This window comes from Anabrus simplex, chromosome 2 (assembly GCF_040414725.1).
Source record: "Anabrus simplex isolate iqAnaSimp1 chromosome 2, ASM4041472v1, whole genome shotgun sequence".
NCBI lineage: Eukaryota > Metazoa > Arthropoda > Insecta > Orthoptera > Tettigoniidae > Anabrus > Anabrus simplex.
Window position 1 is genome coordinate 873,262,165 of NC_090266.1, and position 16,283 is coordinate 873,278,447.

Consider the following 16,283-nt stretch of genomic DNA (forward strand, 5'->3'; position numbering starts at 1 on the left):
ACTGTTGGTTTCCTAGCCCCCAACATTTCATCAGAAACTTTACCTCCGTTTCCAAGAGTACACTATCACCGAAAGTCAGTAGTGATACAGAACAAACAAATCATACGCACTCCATGGCACTAGAGCCCTGGTGGTCAGCGCGATGAATCTCTCAGCCGTTATTCTTGGTTTTCAAGATCAGGACCACTAACTCCCCCTCAGATAGCTCTTCAATTGTTATCACTTACGGTAAGTTGACCTCGAACAAGCCGTCATTTTAAGGCAAAAATCCCCGACCTGTCCGGGAATCGAATCGAACCCGGAACCTCCGGGTAAGTTCAAGTACTTCCATTAGAACGCGCGGCTGGCACTTAGATCCGATACAATTCTGGAAATTTTTTTCTGTAATAGTCGTGACGCCGGCCATGGAAACTTAAGCAGTTATGTTGGTTGCCGTAAACTAAGCACAATATTACTGTTGTATCATGCAGTTATTGCTGCCGTAAAAACACATCTAAATATTCGTATACGTTACCCTGACCAACGTAGTTAAAATTATTCACAATAACTTCGTGTACAGAGATTATTTGTTCTGTTTGTACAACAGATATTCCTAAAACATGAAAAATGTGTTCATAATACGATTCGATTTGCGTAAATCAAAAATTGAAATATTTCAGATTCCCAGATGCTGACGCTGTGTAGTGAAGTAACTCAAGGAATAATATTTTCTCCTTTCTTAACACGGTTCTTGGATATTTGAAAATATATATCAACATAACAATTCCGTTATCATAGAATTAGTTACACTAATCCGCTTGACGTAATCAAGAGTGTTCTTTCGGAATTTTTCTGACATGCGGTATCAGTCAAGATGTCAGTCGAAAGGGTGGTGAAGAAGGGAAGGGATTGGGTACATAAACATAAACAATGGTCTGTAGACACACTAAAAGTCAACATACGACCAGGAACTAGAAATATATATTACCGAAATAATTGTAGTTGTGAATAATATTCCGAAAGGTACAAATTATGAATAGAATAGTGAGCCGAGCATATTCAGTACCGAACGTTGTAATTGATTTTTGACACCTTCCATGCATTATGTATCATTATGTCAGTTGACTATTCGGTAAAAGATAAACAGAGATCCTTGTGATGGTGGTGTTCTAAATCTAAAATCTCTGTCGCCCGATAGTTACTTCACTAGACAGTGTCAGCACATTCGTTATCAAATGAGAGTCACCAGTAATTTAAGGGGAACGAATCAAACCAACGAATTAGAGAGCAGAGGTGGGAGTTCCTACTCTCTCTTACATCACAGCTCAAGCGTCTATAATTTACTTAGTTTGTTTTCCGGGTTGAACCGTGTTGTTGTTGTCTGTATATCACGTACAGTTTGCCGACGTTTGCTCACTTTTAAATGTGGATAGCAAAACATTTAATAAGATGCCTTCTATAAAACAACTTGAAATATATCTAGTATCAACATTTTGTTCACATCTTAACTAGCACACGACAGTCTTCCGTTCGGTTTAGATCATAGCTATAACAGTAATTGCCTGCATGACATAAGATGCAATAGTCCGACGTCAAGGCATCTGAAATACCCCTACTCGATCCGAGGTAATCAATCGGCAAACTGTACGTGATGTACAAACAACAACAACACGGTTCAACCCGGAAAACAAACTAAATAATCTATAATTTACGACTACTATATGGAATCGTACCTTTACATATTATACAAGAAGCCTCTGTTCACATTATTTATTAACACAATGAAAAGCGAAGAGTACAAATTTATTCAAGCGATATTCCATAGATGAAATACTTCTCACAAGTTCATATAAAGCTCTTCACATGAGTTTATATGTTCCTTGCATCGACAGACGAGTGTAAAATTCTTGGCAGTATTTAATACTCTTACAGAGAAAATACAATTCTATATCAATTAAGTACAATGATATAAATATATAAAAATGTTCCCTCTTTGGTTGTTACATACTAGTAAATAATAAACATTCGAGACACACATTATGAATAAATATATGCTCACTTGTAAATGTGGATAGCAAAACATTTAATAAGATGCCTTCTATAAAACAACTCGAAATATACCTAGTATCAAAATTTTGTATATATTTTATTCACATCTTAACTAGCACACGACAGTCTTCCGTTCGGTTTAGATCATAGCTATAACAGTAAATGCCTGTATGACATAAGATGCAATAATCCGACGTCTTTCATAATTTCATGATCACTTAAATTACTAGTATCATAATCTAATCTAAAATTTACCACACATTAATAAAAATAAATGGTGACTTATTTTTCTAGCATAAATACAAAAGAAATAGAAGTAATTTCCTTGAACACTAATCATAACTGACTGTATAACACATTGAAGAGCTGCCCACTGTGGCAAGAATTTTAGTGTTAGTTTAACATCAAACTAAGTAGGATACATTATTTGTAAATGTGGACTGATTTTTTGATACATCTCCATAGTTATAGAATACCTTCCGTTCTGAGGAACATTTACTAACTGCAGGTAGTAAATACATTTTTGTTAATGGAAGAAAAATAAACGAACATAATTATTAAACATGCTCAAGATCTCTAGAGTGTATTCCGTAACGTCACATTTGTTCTAATAATAAATTGAAGGAATTTATTACTATAACACAGTGTACTCGTGAAGAACAGAGCAGAATTAATGCGGAATGTGGTTAGTAACTAATGGAATGAGGAAAATATATACCATATTGTAATTTATAGCCAAACTCATCATATAAAATATAAAGCATATATTGATAATTTCTGTGGACCCGCAGTTCTGAAGTCTGAATAATTAGTTGAGAGAAAATGTCGATAAGTGTATCGTAAAATAAATCTCAAATATATTTTCCTAGACAGAAATAAAGCATATGCAAGGTACGTGCCATACTGTTTTGTAGTTATGACTGATAAGAATTGCCTAAGTCCTTTCCACACCAACGATTAACTAAATTATAAATATGGCGAATTTGTGCTTATTGAAATTTGTTGACATAGAATTGCGTGCACCAGTTCAATAAGCCAAGCTGGTAAGTGATATTTCTGCGGAGGTGCTTCACCCGGTTTTTCGTCCGTGTTTTTCATATATTATACTGCAGTTTATCAATGAACTCGATTATTATACCTTCTGGGCAATTCCTAAAGTTGAAGAACATCAAATATAGGAAATCCTGTACAAATTTCTTAAATTCATATTTTATATAAATAGCCCTCTGGAGAGAGTTTGTAATGGCAAGAAAATTAGAAACTTTCGTTCCCTGACTTTTATATGGATTCGGAAGATTTGGAGAATCAAATTCTCGTCCAATATCTCTCAGTTTCTTGCCCTGTCTCCATCATCACACCAAACTTACAACACTCCCTAAGAACTGAATAAATGTATACATCAAGGACTTCCAAATATTCAACTTCATTATTTTTAAGAAGTACATAAGATGAACAGTTTTACAATAACTGACTGGTATATAATTAATGTATTAGACTAAGGGACGTACTGTAGGTAATGGCAGCATTAATATAAATGATAATCTGTTATTACAGACAAACGTTTCATTGACAGCAGTGACTTCAGTAATTTGCTCTGTACTAGTGGAATGTGTTCGAAGGTGTAAGTAATGGAAGATTAATGAAAAATAAATTGTTCTGCATTTCTTACGTATATCTTAATGGTAAATCAACATAATTGCACTTATGAAATACAGGCATTTTTAAGGAAACACACATACAAAAATATGCCATGCAAATGATAAACTTGCACGTCTTATTGGTACATATTAAAGATCACAATTGTACAGTCCCTTGTAATTGATGTGTGCCTCTGGTTATTGCTTTTAAGGTCCCTTCATTTGTATTGCGTCATGGCGATGACGTAACTCACAACGCGTTCCGTAGTCCTTTTCATATGCAAAGTGCTTGGTGACAATAGCAGCAAGGATGACGCACTTCGATCAATTTCACCCTCACACTGGCCATGGGGTTGGGGATGTAAATAAATGAAGTAACGAGGGGAAGTACTGATCCCTCAGTGTACAGCTGGGCACTCTGTAACAGAGGGAATGTTCAGAAACAACTGGTAAAATAATAATAATAATAATAATAATAATAATAATAATAATAATAATAATAATAATAATAATCGTAATAATAACAACAAGATATGCGAGTAAAATTTCCATCGACAATGATGGACGGTGCCATGAAACATTCAAATATTTAGGGAAGGAAATTCAGTTAGGCTCGACGTTCATTAACATTATATTAAATTATTTAAGGAATGGAGTGTAATGGGCACAATGACCACTACAATATAAAAGTCAGATATTGAAGGCAGGAAGTTTATATTTGCCCAATGTTCACGATAATACGATATTCAGACATTCAGGTAGAAAGATCAGATAAGCGCAATGCTCGCTACAATATAACATTCAGTCATTTAAGGTAGAATTTTTGGATAGGCAAAATGTTCACAACATTATAATACTCAGACATTTAAATTGGAAGTCGGGCTCCATGGCTAAATGGTTAGCGTGCTGGCCTTTGGTCGCAGGGGTCCCGGGTTCGATTCCCGGCAGGGTCGGGAATTTTAACCATCATTGGTTAATTTCGCTGACATAGGGGTTGGGTGTATGTATTGTCTTCATCATCATTTCATTCTCATCACGACGCGCAGGTCGCCTACGGTAGTCAAATCAAAAGACCTGCACCTGGCGAGCAGAACTTATCCTCCGACACTCCCGTCACCAAAAGCCATACGCCATTTCATTTCATTGGAAAGTTTGGGTAGACACAGTGTTCACTACAATATAACATTAATACATTTCAGATTTGCTCAATGTTAACTACTTTTCAACATACAGACATTTAAAGCAGAAAGGTTAGATTGGTTCATACGGACATATAGGCAAGAAATTTCTCTCAGGACTGGCGTTCGCTACAATGTAGCATTCAGATATTTAAGGTAAACGTTTAGATATGCACAATGTTCACCACAGTATAACATTAAGACATTTAGGGAAGTGAAATCAATTAGGCTTCACATTCAGTACACAATAACTTCAGATATTTAAGGTGCGAATTTCAGATGGAGTCTCATATTAGACGGACAACTCTAAGCAGTGTACTGGAAAACATGTGGAATGAGTGATATAACATAGCAGAGAATATGCGGTTTTCAGTATCTACTCATGAAGGTGATAAGTATGCATGAATTAATTGGCACTTAGAAATTACTTTGCCATATTTTTTACCAAGCGAAGAATGTCTCAGTAATCAAATGAATTTGTTGGCATTTTTATCGTCTTCTGACAAGCCAGATAAATGCGAATCCACAAAAATATTTACATTTTATTATTTCAGTGTCCATTATGTGGCACTTGTACAGTAAAAAGAAACAAGACGCTATTCTTTCTTATCCAATAGTGTAAGTAGTGTAGGTGCTTCTCAAAAAGACTATCATATTGCAGAAATAGTTCATGACTTTATAAAACTAAGTAGATAGTTTCGTTCTGTGGTAATTGAATTCCTTGCGGCTATTTCTAGACGAGTGAAGCCCTTGTACGACAGAACCTCCGATTAGGCCTTCCGTGGTGTAGTGGTTAGTGTGATTAGCTGCCGTTCCCGGGGTTCGGATTAGATTCTCGGCTCTGCCACAAAATTGGGAAAGTAGTACGAGGACTGGAACGCGACCTACTCGGCTTCGGGATGTCAATTAAGTACAGGGGGTTCGATTCTCACCTCATCCATCCTCGAAGTGTTTTTCCATGGTTTCCTACTTTTCCTCCAGGCAAATGACGGGATGGTACCTAACTTAAAGCCACGACTGCTTCCTTCTCTCTTCCTTGTCTATGTCTTCCGCGGTGAGGCCACCTTGGAGAGATTCAGGTCCACCTCGCCAATTGTCTCCCCACCGACCCGAAGTCTCACGATCCAGGTCACTGCCCTTGAAGCTGTAGAGGTGGGATCCCTCACTGAATCCGAGGGAAAAACGAAACGAACGCTGGTGGGTATTTAAGTTGATTTGGTTAAAGAAATTTAAGTTTGTTGATGCAGTAAGATCATTATGACTATGGCTTGGGAGGTTTCGTTTTCTATTTACTGGATGATTCCGCTTTTGGAGCAAGAATTCAGCTTTAGTTATTTCATGCTAATGCGTGGAGTAAAGGCTTTCGTCAAATGTATTTTAGGGATACGTTCTTCCCATCACGCGTGATTCGTTTCTGCTGAGTCGGTTTATTTCAGTTAAAGCTGGCTCGTCTTTCTCGATATTCCATAAAACCATTATTTGTAAGAACGGTTTTCAATAAAAATGATATGGATACTATTTTGCTGGGACTATCGTGGTGTTGAGTCCAGCATGCTACTGCAGTTTACTGAGGACACTGCGATTTAAATTCGGATCAGTGAATATGAGATTTCAGAAATGGTAGAGCTCTAAGGTAAAGCCAGTGGGTTCCACGGCGTACGACAAACGAATGTAAATTGGAGTAAACCGGGAAGTTAGAACGTCGCAGTTTGCTGTTGGTACTAACCATTGCAGCCTCTGAATCGCACATCGGCAGCCATCTACTGGGAATCACTACCAACTTCTTTAGCTCTCTGCAGTGGTATGCCACCCGTTTAACAGGCATGCATTACAACCTCGCCTTGTGGTTATGTAGCATGTTGGACACTGGTGGTAAATAAGTTGCAGCACTTTCGCCTTTGAACGCGCGCTGGAGTTCAAAGCTTGAAGTAAAATAAAATCTAGTTCCACTATATTAGTTCTTACTTTCGTTCTGTCCTCGACTATGTCATACATAAATGATGCTAGCAACTGACGAAATGATATAATTGATGGAGAAGAGTTATTCGAGTCGGGGATATTTTGAACATCTATGCATATAGAGAGGACCCTCCGTGTCTCAGGCGGCAGAAAGTCTCAATAGCAAAATTGGAACTGGCATAGAAGCAAAGAATAGGTCCAACCCGAGTTCATTCTTCTTGAAGAACTGTAGCCTAAGCAGTTCGTCATTTAATCTAGAGGGATGTTTTATGGGATTCAGCTTATAGCTCTGGGCTGCCCAGTCGTTTTCTGAACGTTACTATCTGCAAAAAATTTCATTTTCAGCTTAATTCATGCTACAGTATTATGCACATTGGTTACCAGCATCCTTCTACAGATATTCATCGCATTTACACTCTCATATCTGACCCGTTTCACCATTCCAAAGAACACGTTTCCCGTCTTCCACAGCACAGTGTCTCACTATTTACACCACTCTATGCGGCAATTAGCATTCAGTGGAGAAATACTTCATCTAGAACAGCTACTTGTCCACAGAACACCATTCCTCTCAACTCTCGATATACAATCATGTGTAATATTCCAATAACCATTACTAACCCACTATTGGGTGCCATTTGTAAAATAAATAAATATGACAACCATGGAATGAATAAAATAAAATAAAGGAAATAATTAACTGAAATGTCATTAATTTGGGCCCCAGAGTTCACTTAATGGATCTCTTTAATTTTGACAGAGCATAATAATTCTCTCCCTGGGCGTATAGATAAATCTGCGTACTAGTACATCTGCTTCGGGCCTTATCTAACACTCTCAAAGTTATTAAACAGGTAGGAACTGCACCTAGCTTCTCCAATAACTCCTCCATTAACTTAAAGTAACTATCTATATTCTGACCTAATCAGGATCTGTACATTAGCACATCAACAAGACACAGTAAATATAAAATAACAACACATTCAATAAATATTTACAACTGCTGGAAGACTCCCTATATACATTCAATAACCGTAGAACAAAAACTGGAAAATTCCAGCGAGCACTGCACTACCTTTCGTACTGAGCCCAATAACCAATAGTTACAATTCATTTATATGTTATATTGTCCTTCACTGTTTTTGCGTGTCAACGAAAACTGCCGGCTCTCACCATCAACACACGGTACACAACTTTTATACTTTGCCACTTCAAGCACTGACAGTACCACTTGATTTTATAGACACTTTTGCTCGCACAAAAGCACGCTGTTCGTCTATGTGTTGAAAACAGGGCATAGATTACCGAAAGTTGCCATGAGATACAAGAGGACCAAGTATATGCACTAGATAAGTACACTCTTTTTATTCAGTGTATGTATTTTATTTATCACAATTTACAAGGTATGAAACGAACAGACAAAAGTAACACAAGAAACAAATCATAGCCATCCCTCAATCTCTTGTTACAGTATAATGTTCACTTGTCACATCTCCTTTTGATATTTGAACAATACACTTTACATTATTTTTCTCTTACAACGTTTGTCTAGAATATATTCATTTCAACTAATGAAGAAAGAAGAGCGTTGGCACAAAACACACCATAGAAAACACTGCACTGTTCACTGCATGATCAATCGAATGTTATAATGCAACATTCATGAGTTACTTGACGTGATTTTTCTCAGTCGGTGGCACACGTTTCAATAATTTTTGTTTGGCATCTATTAGAAGGGTTATGAATGAGTTCAGGGAGCACTGTTCCTTTTCCTGGACATAATAGAGATACCCCATGACAAGCAAAGTGCTGTGTACTGAAACCGAGCTCTAAAGCTGTTCTCTAAGCTTCCTTAGGATGAGATCATCCTGTCCTCCGTCTTAGCACAGAACAAATCCATTTCCAGACAACTTTGACACTTCCACAGTTAGTAATTTTATGCATCTGTGCGTCCACCTCCAGACATTGTTTACGGAGTGGGGACTGTGTGATTTTATGACGGAAATTTTTATCTTCTGTTGGAATAATTTCGTTAAAGCGTTATATGCGGCTACTCTCCAGTCAGTCGGGATATAAGGATTTTTGAAATTTCTCCATATATCATTCCATTTCCTATTTGGATACTTATCCATGATCTGGGGTCGTGTTTCGTTCTTCTCTTAACAGATGACCGTATATTTGTCTTGTAGAAGGTACGTTGTTTTCTGATACTCTTATCGTCTCTATCGCTTGCAGCGCTCTTCTAAAATCTCGTGTCGGCACTGAATAATGTGGGTTTTGCTGACGTGTATTCCAGAAATACGTATCATGATCACTTCCTAATCCTGTCTTAGCAGTCATTAACTCTCGCTTTGAGAGCGCTTGGCATTTTTCACCGACTGCGATGAGACCCAGCCCTCCATTATCTACTGAATATCTCACTAGTGATCATCCTACACGAAACATGTCCTCGCCAGAAATAATAAGTAATACATAGTTTAACTCCCTGGGTTATTTTTACCGGCATGGGTAGAATTTGCGCCGCATACCACAATTTAGATAAGGCAATCAGGTTTATATACCACACCTTTTGAATGATATTCAGGTTTAGACACAAGCTAATTGACAATGTGGCGCGTACACTTGAAACTATGATTGTCCAGTTTAAGTCAATATTTTGGACCATATTAGAGGTGAATACTAATCCCAAAACCTTAATTCTATCTTTAATAGGTACTGACGCTATTTTCGTATCTATGGACCAGCTGCTAAGTGGTATTATCTCTGATGTTTGATAACTGACTTGGGCTTTAGAGGCTGTCTCGTAAGTTGTTATTATGCACTTCAATTGTGGGGCAATGGTTGGTGCCTGTAGTAATATGTTGACGTCATCAGCATAGGCTGCAACCGTGAACAGTCTATGGGGATGGGGTATGGTGTACATCACAAAGTGGACTGACCGAAGAAAGGGCTCAATATCTAAAGCAAAAGAGTCATTGATGGGCGACATCCTCGTCGTACCGATGTTTAAATTGGAATTGGTCTGGAGAAGTGTCCATTAAGAAGTACGCGAGAATGCGCCCAACTATAAAGGGTTCGAATAAGATTGCATATAGCGGTTGGGAGACCCAAGCCCTGCAGCACTGCTAACAAGTGCCCGTGATGCACTCTGTCGCAAGCTTTTCGGAAATCCAGGTTGAGAATCGCGCCCATTTCAGTTGGTTCTGCTTTAAAGTATAACACTGCATTTCTTACTGCTTGCAGGATGTGAGTTATTTTCCTTTCGGGAATAGCACATGTTTGCCCTACTTTGCTAGTTGCTTTACGTCGCACCGACACAGATAGGTCTTATGGCGACGACAGAACAGGGAAGGGCTAGGAGGGGGAAGGAAACGGCCGTGGCCTTAATTAAGGTACAGCCCCAGCATTTGCCTGGTGTGAAAATGGGAAACCACGGCAAACCATTTTCAGGGCTGCCGACAGTGGGGTTCAAACCTACTATCTCCCGAATACTGGACACTGGCCGCAATTAAGCGACTGCAGCTATCGAGCTCGGTGCCCTACTTTGATGATGTTATTAAGATAAGGTCGAACTCTTTTTGCCAGTATTTACATGAAGAGTTTGTAATCGGTGTTGAGGAGTGTTATCGGGCGGAAATCCGATACAGTTCGCGGTGTTGGGACTTCGGGTATAAGCATTATAATTCCTTCATTAAACCCTGTGCACTCTTCTATATTAGTGAACAACATTTGCATCAGTGTTAAAAGGGTTCCTTTCATGATATGCCAGTACTTGTTGTAGAAAAGGAAACCCAGGCCATCAGGGCCAGGAGCTGATCTCTTACTGGCTATTCGCAGGACCTCGAATAGTCCACTTTCTTCAATTTGACGTAAGAGGTGCTGCCTTTCATTATCATTTAGTTGTAGATCGACAAAGGACAGAATGGTCGTTTGATCTAGCGGGGAATTTTCAAAGTCCTGGAACGTTTCTCAAAAGTATTTCTTTCATTTAGACAGCCTTTGGTAGAAAAGAGTCATCTGCTGTCATCTGTATGAATAATAGACATTATTTTGCTTTTCGCATTCCTTTGTCCATTGGCTACATGATAGAGCTGGGTTTTTCTTCTGCTAATTGTGATTTAGAACACGAACGAACTAAGGATCCTTTTAGGATGTTTTTCTGAGTGGCTGTTATTTTTTGTTTAAGTGCGGCTATTCGACTGTTCACATTGTAACCTGCTTTATAGTGTAGAGGGAGTGTAGAGTTTTCCTTCTCTTACTTGCTTCTTCTTCTTCTTCTCCGTGTTTCTTAAAGAAGATTTGAATCACTGGTTTAACCTTATGCAACCATTTGTGAACAGTTAAGAGTCACTGTTTTGTGAGACGACTGAGCATATCTGACCACATCTGATGAAAGTTCTCTTTCACTTGTTCGTCATCTAGCAAAAACGCATTATTGACTTTCCAATATCCCTTCCCGATAGCAGGTATTCTTCTAGTGGTACTAATCTTCAGTGGGTCAGCGTGGTGATCACTAAAGGGTATTATTTTAACACTGATATCATGTAGATTCGATGCTAGGTCTCTGTTTATGTAAAATCTGCCATATCTAGAGGCATATGATCGTCGTAAAAATGTAAATTGTACGAAATTTCCGTGTTTACTTTCCCATGCATCGCGAAACTGTAAGTCCTGATATATCCTTTCAAAAGCTGGAGAAGGGTTGAATTCTCCTCTCTGGTCTTTCGCGTGTAAATCACAATTAAAATTCCTACTGAAAATTAAATCTTGGTAGTTATGTCGTAATTAGAACGGTAGTTGAGAGGTCGGAAACTCCTCTCGTTCATGGCGACGATGTGTTCCATAGTGCAAGTAGATGTTTACGTACAGTGTGTTATCTTCTGTTAATATTGACGTGATCCTCCCACTCGGGTGTGTTTCTCAAATTTTAATGCTTAATCCAGATCTGTATATAATTGCAGTACCTCTCGAGTCTTCCTCAGGATTGGCAATATATTGGTAATTGTTACCAAGGCAAGGCAATGCAAAGACGTTAACTTCTTGTAGGAAAAGTACATCGATGTCATAATGTCCAATAAATTCTTGTAATAGTACTTTGCTACGACTTTCCGGGCAATTTACATTAAGTTATGTTACGGAATGAAGAAGTAGAATGATTAAGGAAAATAACACAGCGCCAAACATAATGCTGAGTTTGGAGGTGGAGACGAGTGCGGAAGTGATTTATTCGGAACATGTTTGATAATTTTAGTACCTTTCTTTTTGCCATTTTCATCTTTCGGCCGCTTTAACTTAGGATCCCTTTTGCTAACTTGAGGTAGTTTTGTTTCCGCAATTTCCATTTCTTCTACACAGAACCTATGACTTCGGGATGTCCATGTCCCATGACTTGGCCTCTCCGTATGATTCACCAAAATGGTCCCTGGATGTTTTTCCAATCCTGAAGTAGTTCTGTGTTTCCCAACTGGCTGTGCAAAATAAATTTCTAATATCTAACATGGAGACCTCCCAGCTTCAAATATTTTGACATCAATACACCAATGAACTTGCCTTTGCTGGCAAGATGTAGTGTTTACAGTGCACTATGTCTTCTGGTATGGACTAGAATAAATTTGTTACATTCATTGACCTGTCTCAGTCTTATCCTTGGCTTTGACAATATGAAAGTGGCTGAAGTATGTGTGATGCTAGTAATGCCATTCCTTATGTAGTCAGTCCCTGTTATGAATGGTGTGAAAATGTCGTTCATACGGTTGGTTGGTGCACGCATTTAAGTGAGCTTGGCAGACTGATATGCAATAGCAACTTCTAGCCCAGTGAGGAAAGCAACGGGAAACTACCTCACTCCTCATTTCCCTAGTACGCCTCTTCAATGACACCTAGGCAATCTATGACAGCCAATGGTGGACCTGTTGAGGATCCAACCAGCCTTTGGTCTGAATACCCAACACACACACACACACACATACACACACACACACACACACACACACACACACACACAAACACACCAATGAACTAATAATAATAATAATAATAATAATAATAAAGTAGTAGGCCCTAATAATAATCACAATAATAATAATAATAATAATAATAATAATAATAATAATAATAACAATACTTTGTAATAAATACAATGCGGTGTTGTGATATACATACCATCACACATGGTACTGACTGTACAATTAGTGGGACTACGGAACTCACAGATGATTGTGTCACTCTATATCTCATCTGGCGAGTTTTATGAACCACTTTCTTCAAAGCTCAGTGGGTACTCCGTCTCTTTAAACGCAGCTTACTTGAACGTCCAAAGCGTCATTTTATGAAGTTCCTCATTGATTTATTACAAATGTGGCAATCACTTTGGAAGTAAGTGAGCTCCTCTAATGTACACAATCTACTGATATTTCCTACTAATGAACAAAATACCATTCTGTGGTATGGTAAGTGTGATCATAAACACATATATGCATCAGTTTACTATTAACGAGGGGTTGTTCAAATGCAATTCGTGGCAGTTCTAAAAGATCCCTGTCCTTGTTGAGGCAATGACATTAAAATATGCATTATACTTTGTTTTAAAATCCTAAATGCTTTGCCAGGTGACACTAATAGTGTTCAACAAACAGCTTTTGTTCAGGGAAGTTCTCAAACACGAAATTAATGTTTTTATTATTTGTTCATCATATTATAAGTATTTTCGTCTTTCAAAAGTGAAAAAGTAGTTAAAGGGGTGTACAACCAGTAACATTGTTATAAAAGATACTGTAACTATTCAATAATAAATAATGCGCAAATCAATTTTTTTCTACAAGTTCCTTTACGTCGCACTGACACAGATAGGTCTTATGGCGACGATGGGACAGGAAAGGGATAGAAGTGGGAAGGAAGCGGCCGTGGCCTTAATTAACGTACAGCCTCAGTATTTTCCTGGTGTGAAAATGCGAAACCACGGACAACTATCTTCAGGGCTACCGACAGTGGGGTTCGAACCCACTATCTCCCGAATACTGGATACTGGCCGCACTTAAGCGACTGCAGCTATCGAGCTCGGTGCACAACCCTCAGGTCATAATACAACATAAAGTGTATGATAAATCAACGTGTGGAGTGCACTGTCTCTTCTTTATGCTAGAGTGAATACTTACCAAATCCTTGAGTAAATGTTATTAAATAGACACGTAATGCATGCACACGTGAGAAGTAAGAAATACTGTTAAATGATCATCTGTGTTCTACGTAGAAATTTAAAATATCCTCTATCTTTTCTTGCTATAAAATGAGATTGCATTTTCAATTCGATTCCCTAGGATATGATTTCAAAACTCTCACTTGTTTTGTAGGTTTTGAGACTAGAATGATACAATGTTAAAAACACATTTACAGATGAACTACATTCACAAATCTACGAATATTCTTTGATAATAATTGGAGAAGTGATGTATTTTTCCGAAAATTAAAACCTTAAAACACTCGTTCATGTCGGTAACTCTACAGCGTTACACGCATACACGAGAACGACATAAGAAAACGAGCGTAATAATTGAATGACTTCGTTTCCTTATACGAGTCGAAATGAATGACAGATAAGATTATGATCAATCGATTGAATATACCAGTCCGAATAATGAAATTTATAATATTTAATTCATTAACAAAATAATTCATCCACCTGAAATGTGTATGCTAACAAATACTCTACAGACACTGACATTAAGAAGTATTACTTGTGTACTTTGGAAGAGTGATAGCAATAAATTATGATATCATATGTACGAAGGGCTATTGACACCGGGTGAATCAGCCAGCCCTATTTCTTCGGATTTATGCAACCAGCAGGTCATAATCTAACGTAAAACAATTCTCTTGTTGTCCGATAATAAGTCCGTGTGTAGGTACTTTGCTTGAAATATAGGTATTCGTTGCTGAGCAATAAGGAGGTAATACTGAATGAATACATAAAACCGTAAAACGAACGATCCGTGTTGATTAGAAACTGCTTTTACTTTGGTAACTTTACGGTATCAGGACAATTGCAACCGAATCTCTATGGCCTGTTAACTGCCGATGTTGAGCAAGTGTTCATCTGTGTTTGCAGAATATTGATATGCTTTTCGTTCGTAATCTGTTTACCCTCCAGGGTCGGTTTTTTCCTCGGACTCAGCGAGGGATCCCAACTCTACCGCCTCAAGGGCAGTGTCCTGGAGCTTCAGGCTCTGGGTCTGGGGATAAAACTGCGGAGTAGGACCAGTACCTCTGTCAGGCGGCCTCACTTGCTATGCTGAACCGGGGCCTTGTGGGGGGAAGGGAAGATTGGAAGGGATAGACAAGGAAGAGGGAAGGAAGCGGCCGTGGCCTTAAGTTAGGTACCATCCCGGCCTTTGCCTGGAGGAGAAGTGGGAAACCACGGAAAACCACTTCCAGGATGGCTGAGGAGGGAATCGAACCCCGTCTAGTCAGTTGACCTCCCGAGGCGGAGTGGACCCCGTTCCAGCCCTCGTACCACTTTTCAAATTTCGTGGCAGAGCCTGGAATCGAACCCGGGCGTCTAGGGGTGGCAGCTAATCACACAAAACACTACACCACAGAGGCGGACCTTGGTATGCTTTTACTTTATTATATTTATTTATTTTATTTATTTTATATGACCCGCAATCATTCGCCAGATGTGGTGCGATAGCCTATCATATTTGACGTACAACATTTGTTACGCAACATTGTTGTCTGGTTAACATTCAGATCATGTGCAATCGTTAAGGAGGTTTTGTGCGGATTGTTCTCAATTTCGTTATGCATAACTTCTTCGCTATCATCATACGACGCTGTCTCATCCAGAACAGTCCCTTCCAAAAGACATCTTTAAACCCTTCGAAACGTATCCGAATCCGGTGGTATTCATCTAGGAACTCGTTCTTGGTATAAACTTTGTGGTTTTCAAGCAATACGTCCAGCTTCTCCGTAGAGTAATATATGCACGTACTTATTACCTTACGCTTAGTGGTTGCCTGTACAAGAACTATGACTCGAATGTATAGAAACTATCCTAGTCGTTTCACATCCTTGCGTCGCCGAAAATCTTCGCTGTGTAAGTTTGACGTTGAGTCACCAGCAATAATACACTACAAGGTATAGACAGATTTACTACAGCGAGTTGAAACATGCTCCTTGTAAGCCTTGGTAGTTGTAAGCATTCCTAATGAGCGGCGTGTGTAACTATTACTTAGTTTAATGTGTCTAGCATTATTCTGATAATGGTATGGACAATATTGTACGTTTGTCCGTAGTCGGTGTTTATGGTGCGATATTTGTTATTTATTATAACTTATATTTATATTTATTATAACTTCATCGTAAGGATATCTGAGATTTCAGGAATGTCAAATTGTCCTAAGGAGGCCTGTCCGGGTACAAAATGGAAATTAAAAGGTCACAAGTATTGGAGGGGTAGGACCCTCCCTGCTCTGAGAAGATAGAT

The 16,283-nt window shown here is 38.6% G+C and overlaps 1 protein-coding gene across 1 annotated transcript in view; it reads right to left on the bottom strand.

Annotated features, from left to right (window-relative positions):
* Positions 1-1,744: 1,744 nt before the first annotated feature.
* Positions 1,745-16,283, bottom strand: part of ImpE1 (Ecdysone-inducible gene E1) — a 202,999-nt gene continuing 188,460 nt past the window's right edge. The window contains exon 8 of the mRNA XM_067139507.2: positions 1,745-4,083. Coding sequence (XP_066995608.2) covers positions 4,064-4,083 — 20 coding nt within the window. The 3' untranslated portion in view covers positions 1,745-4,063. The remainder of the gene's footprint in view (positions 4,084-16,283) is intronic.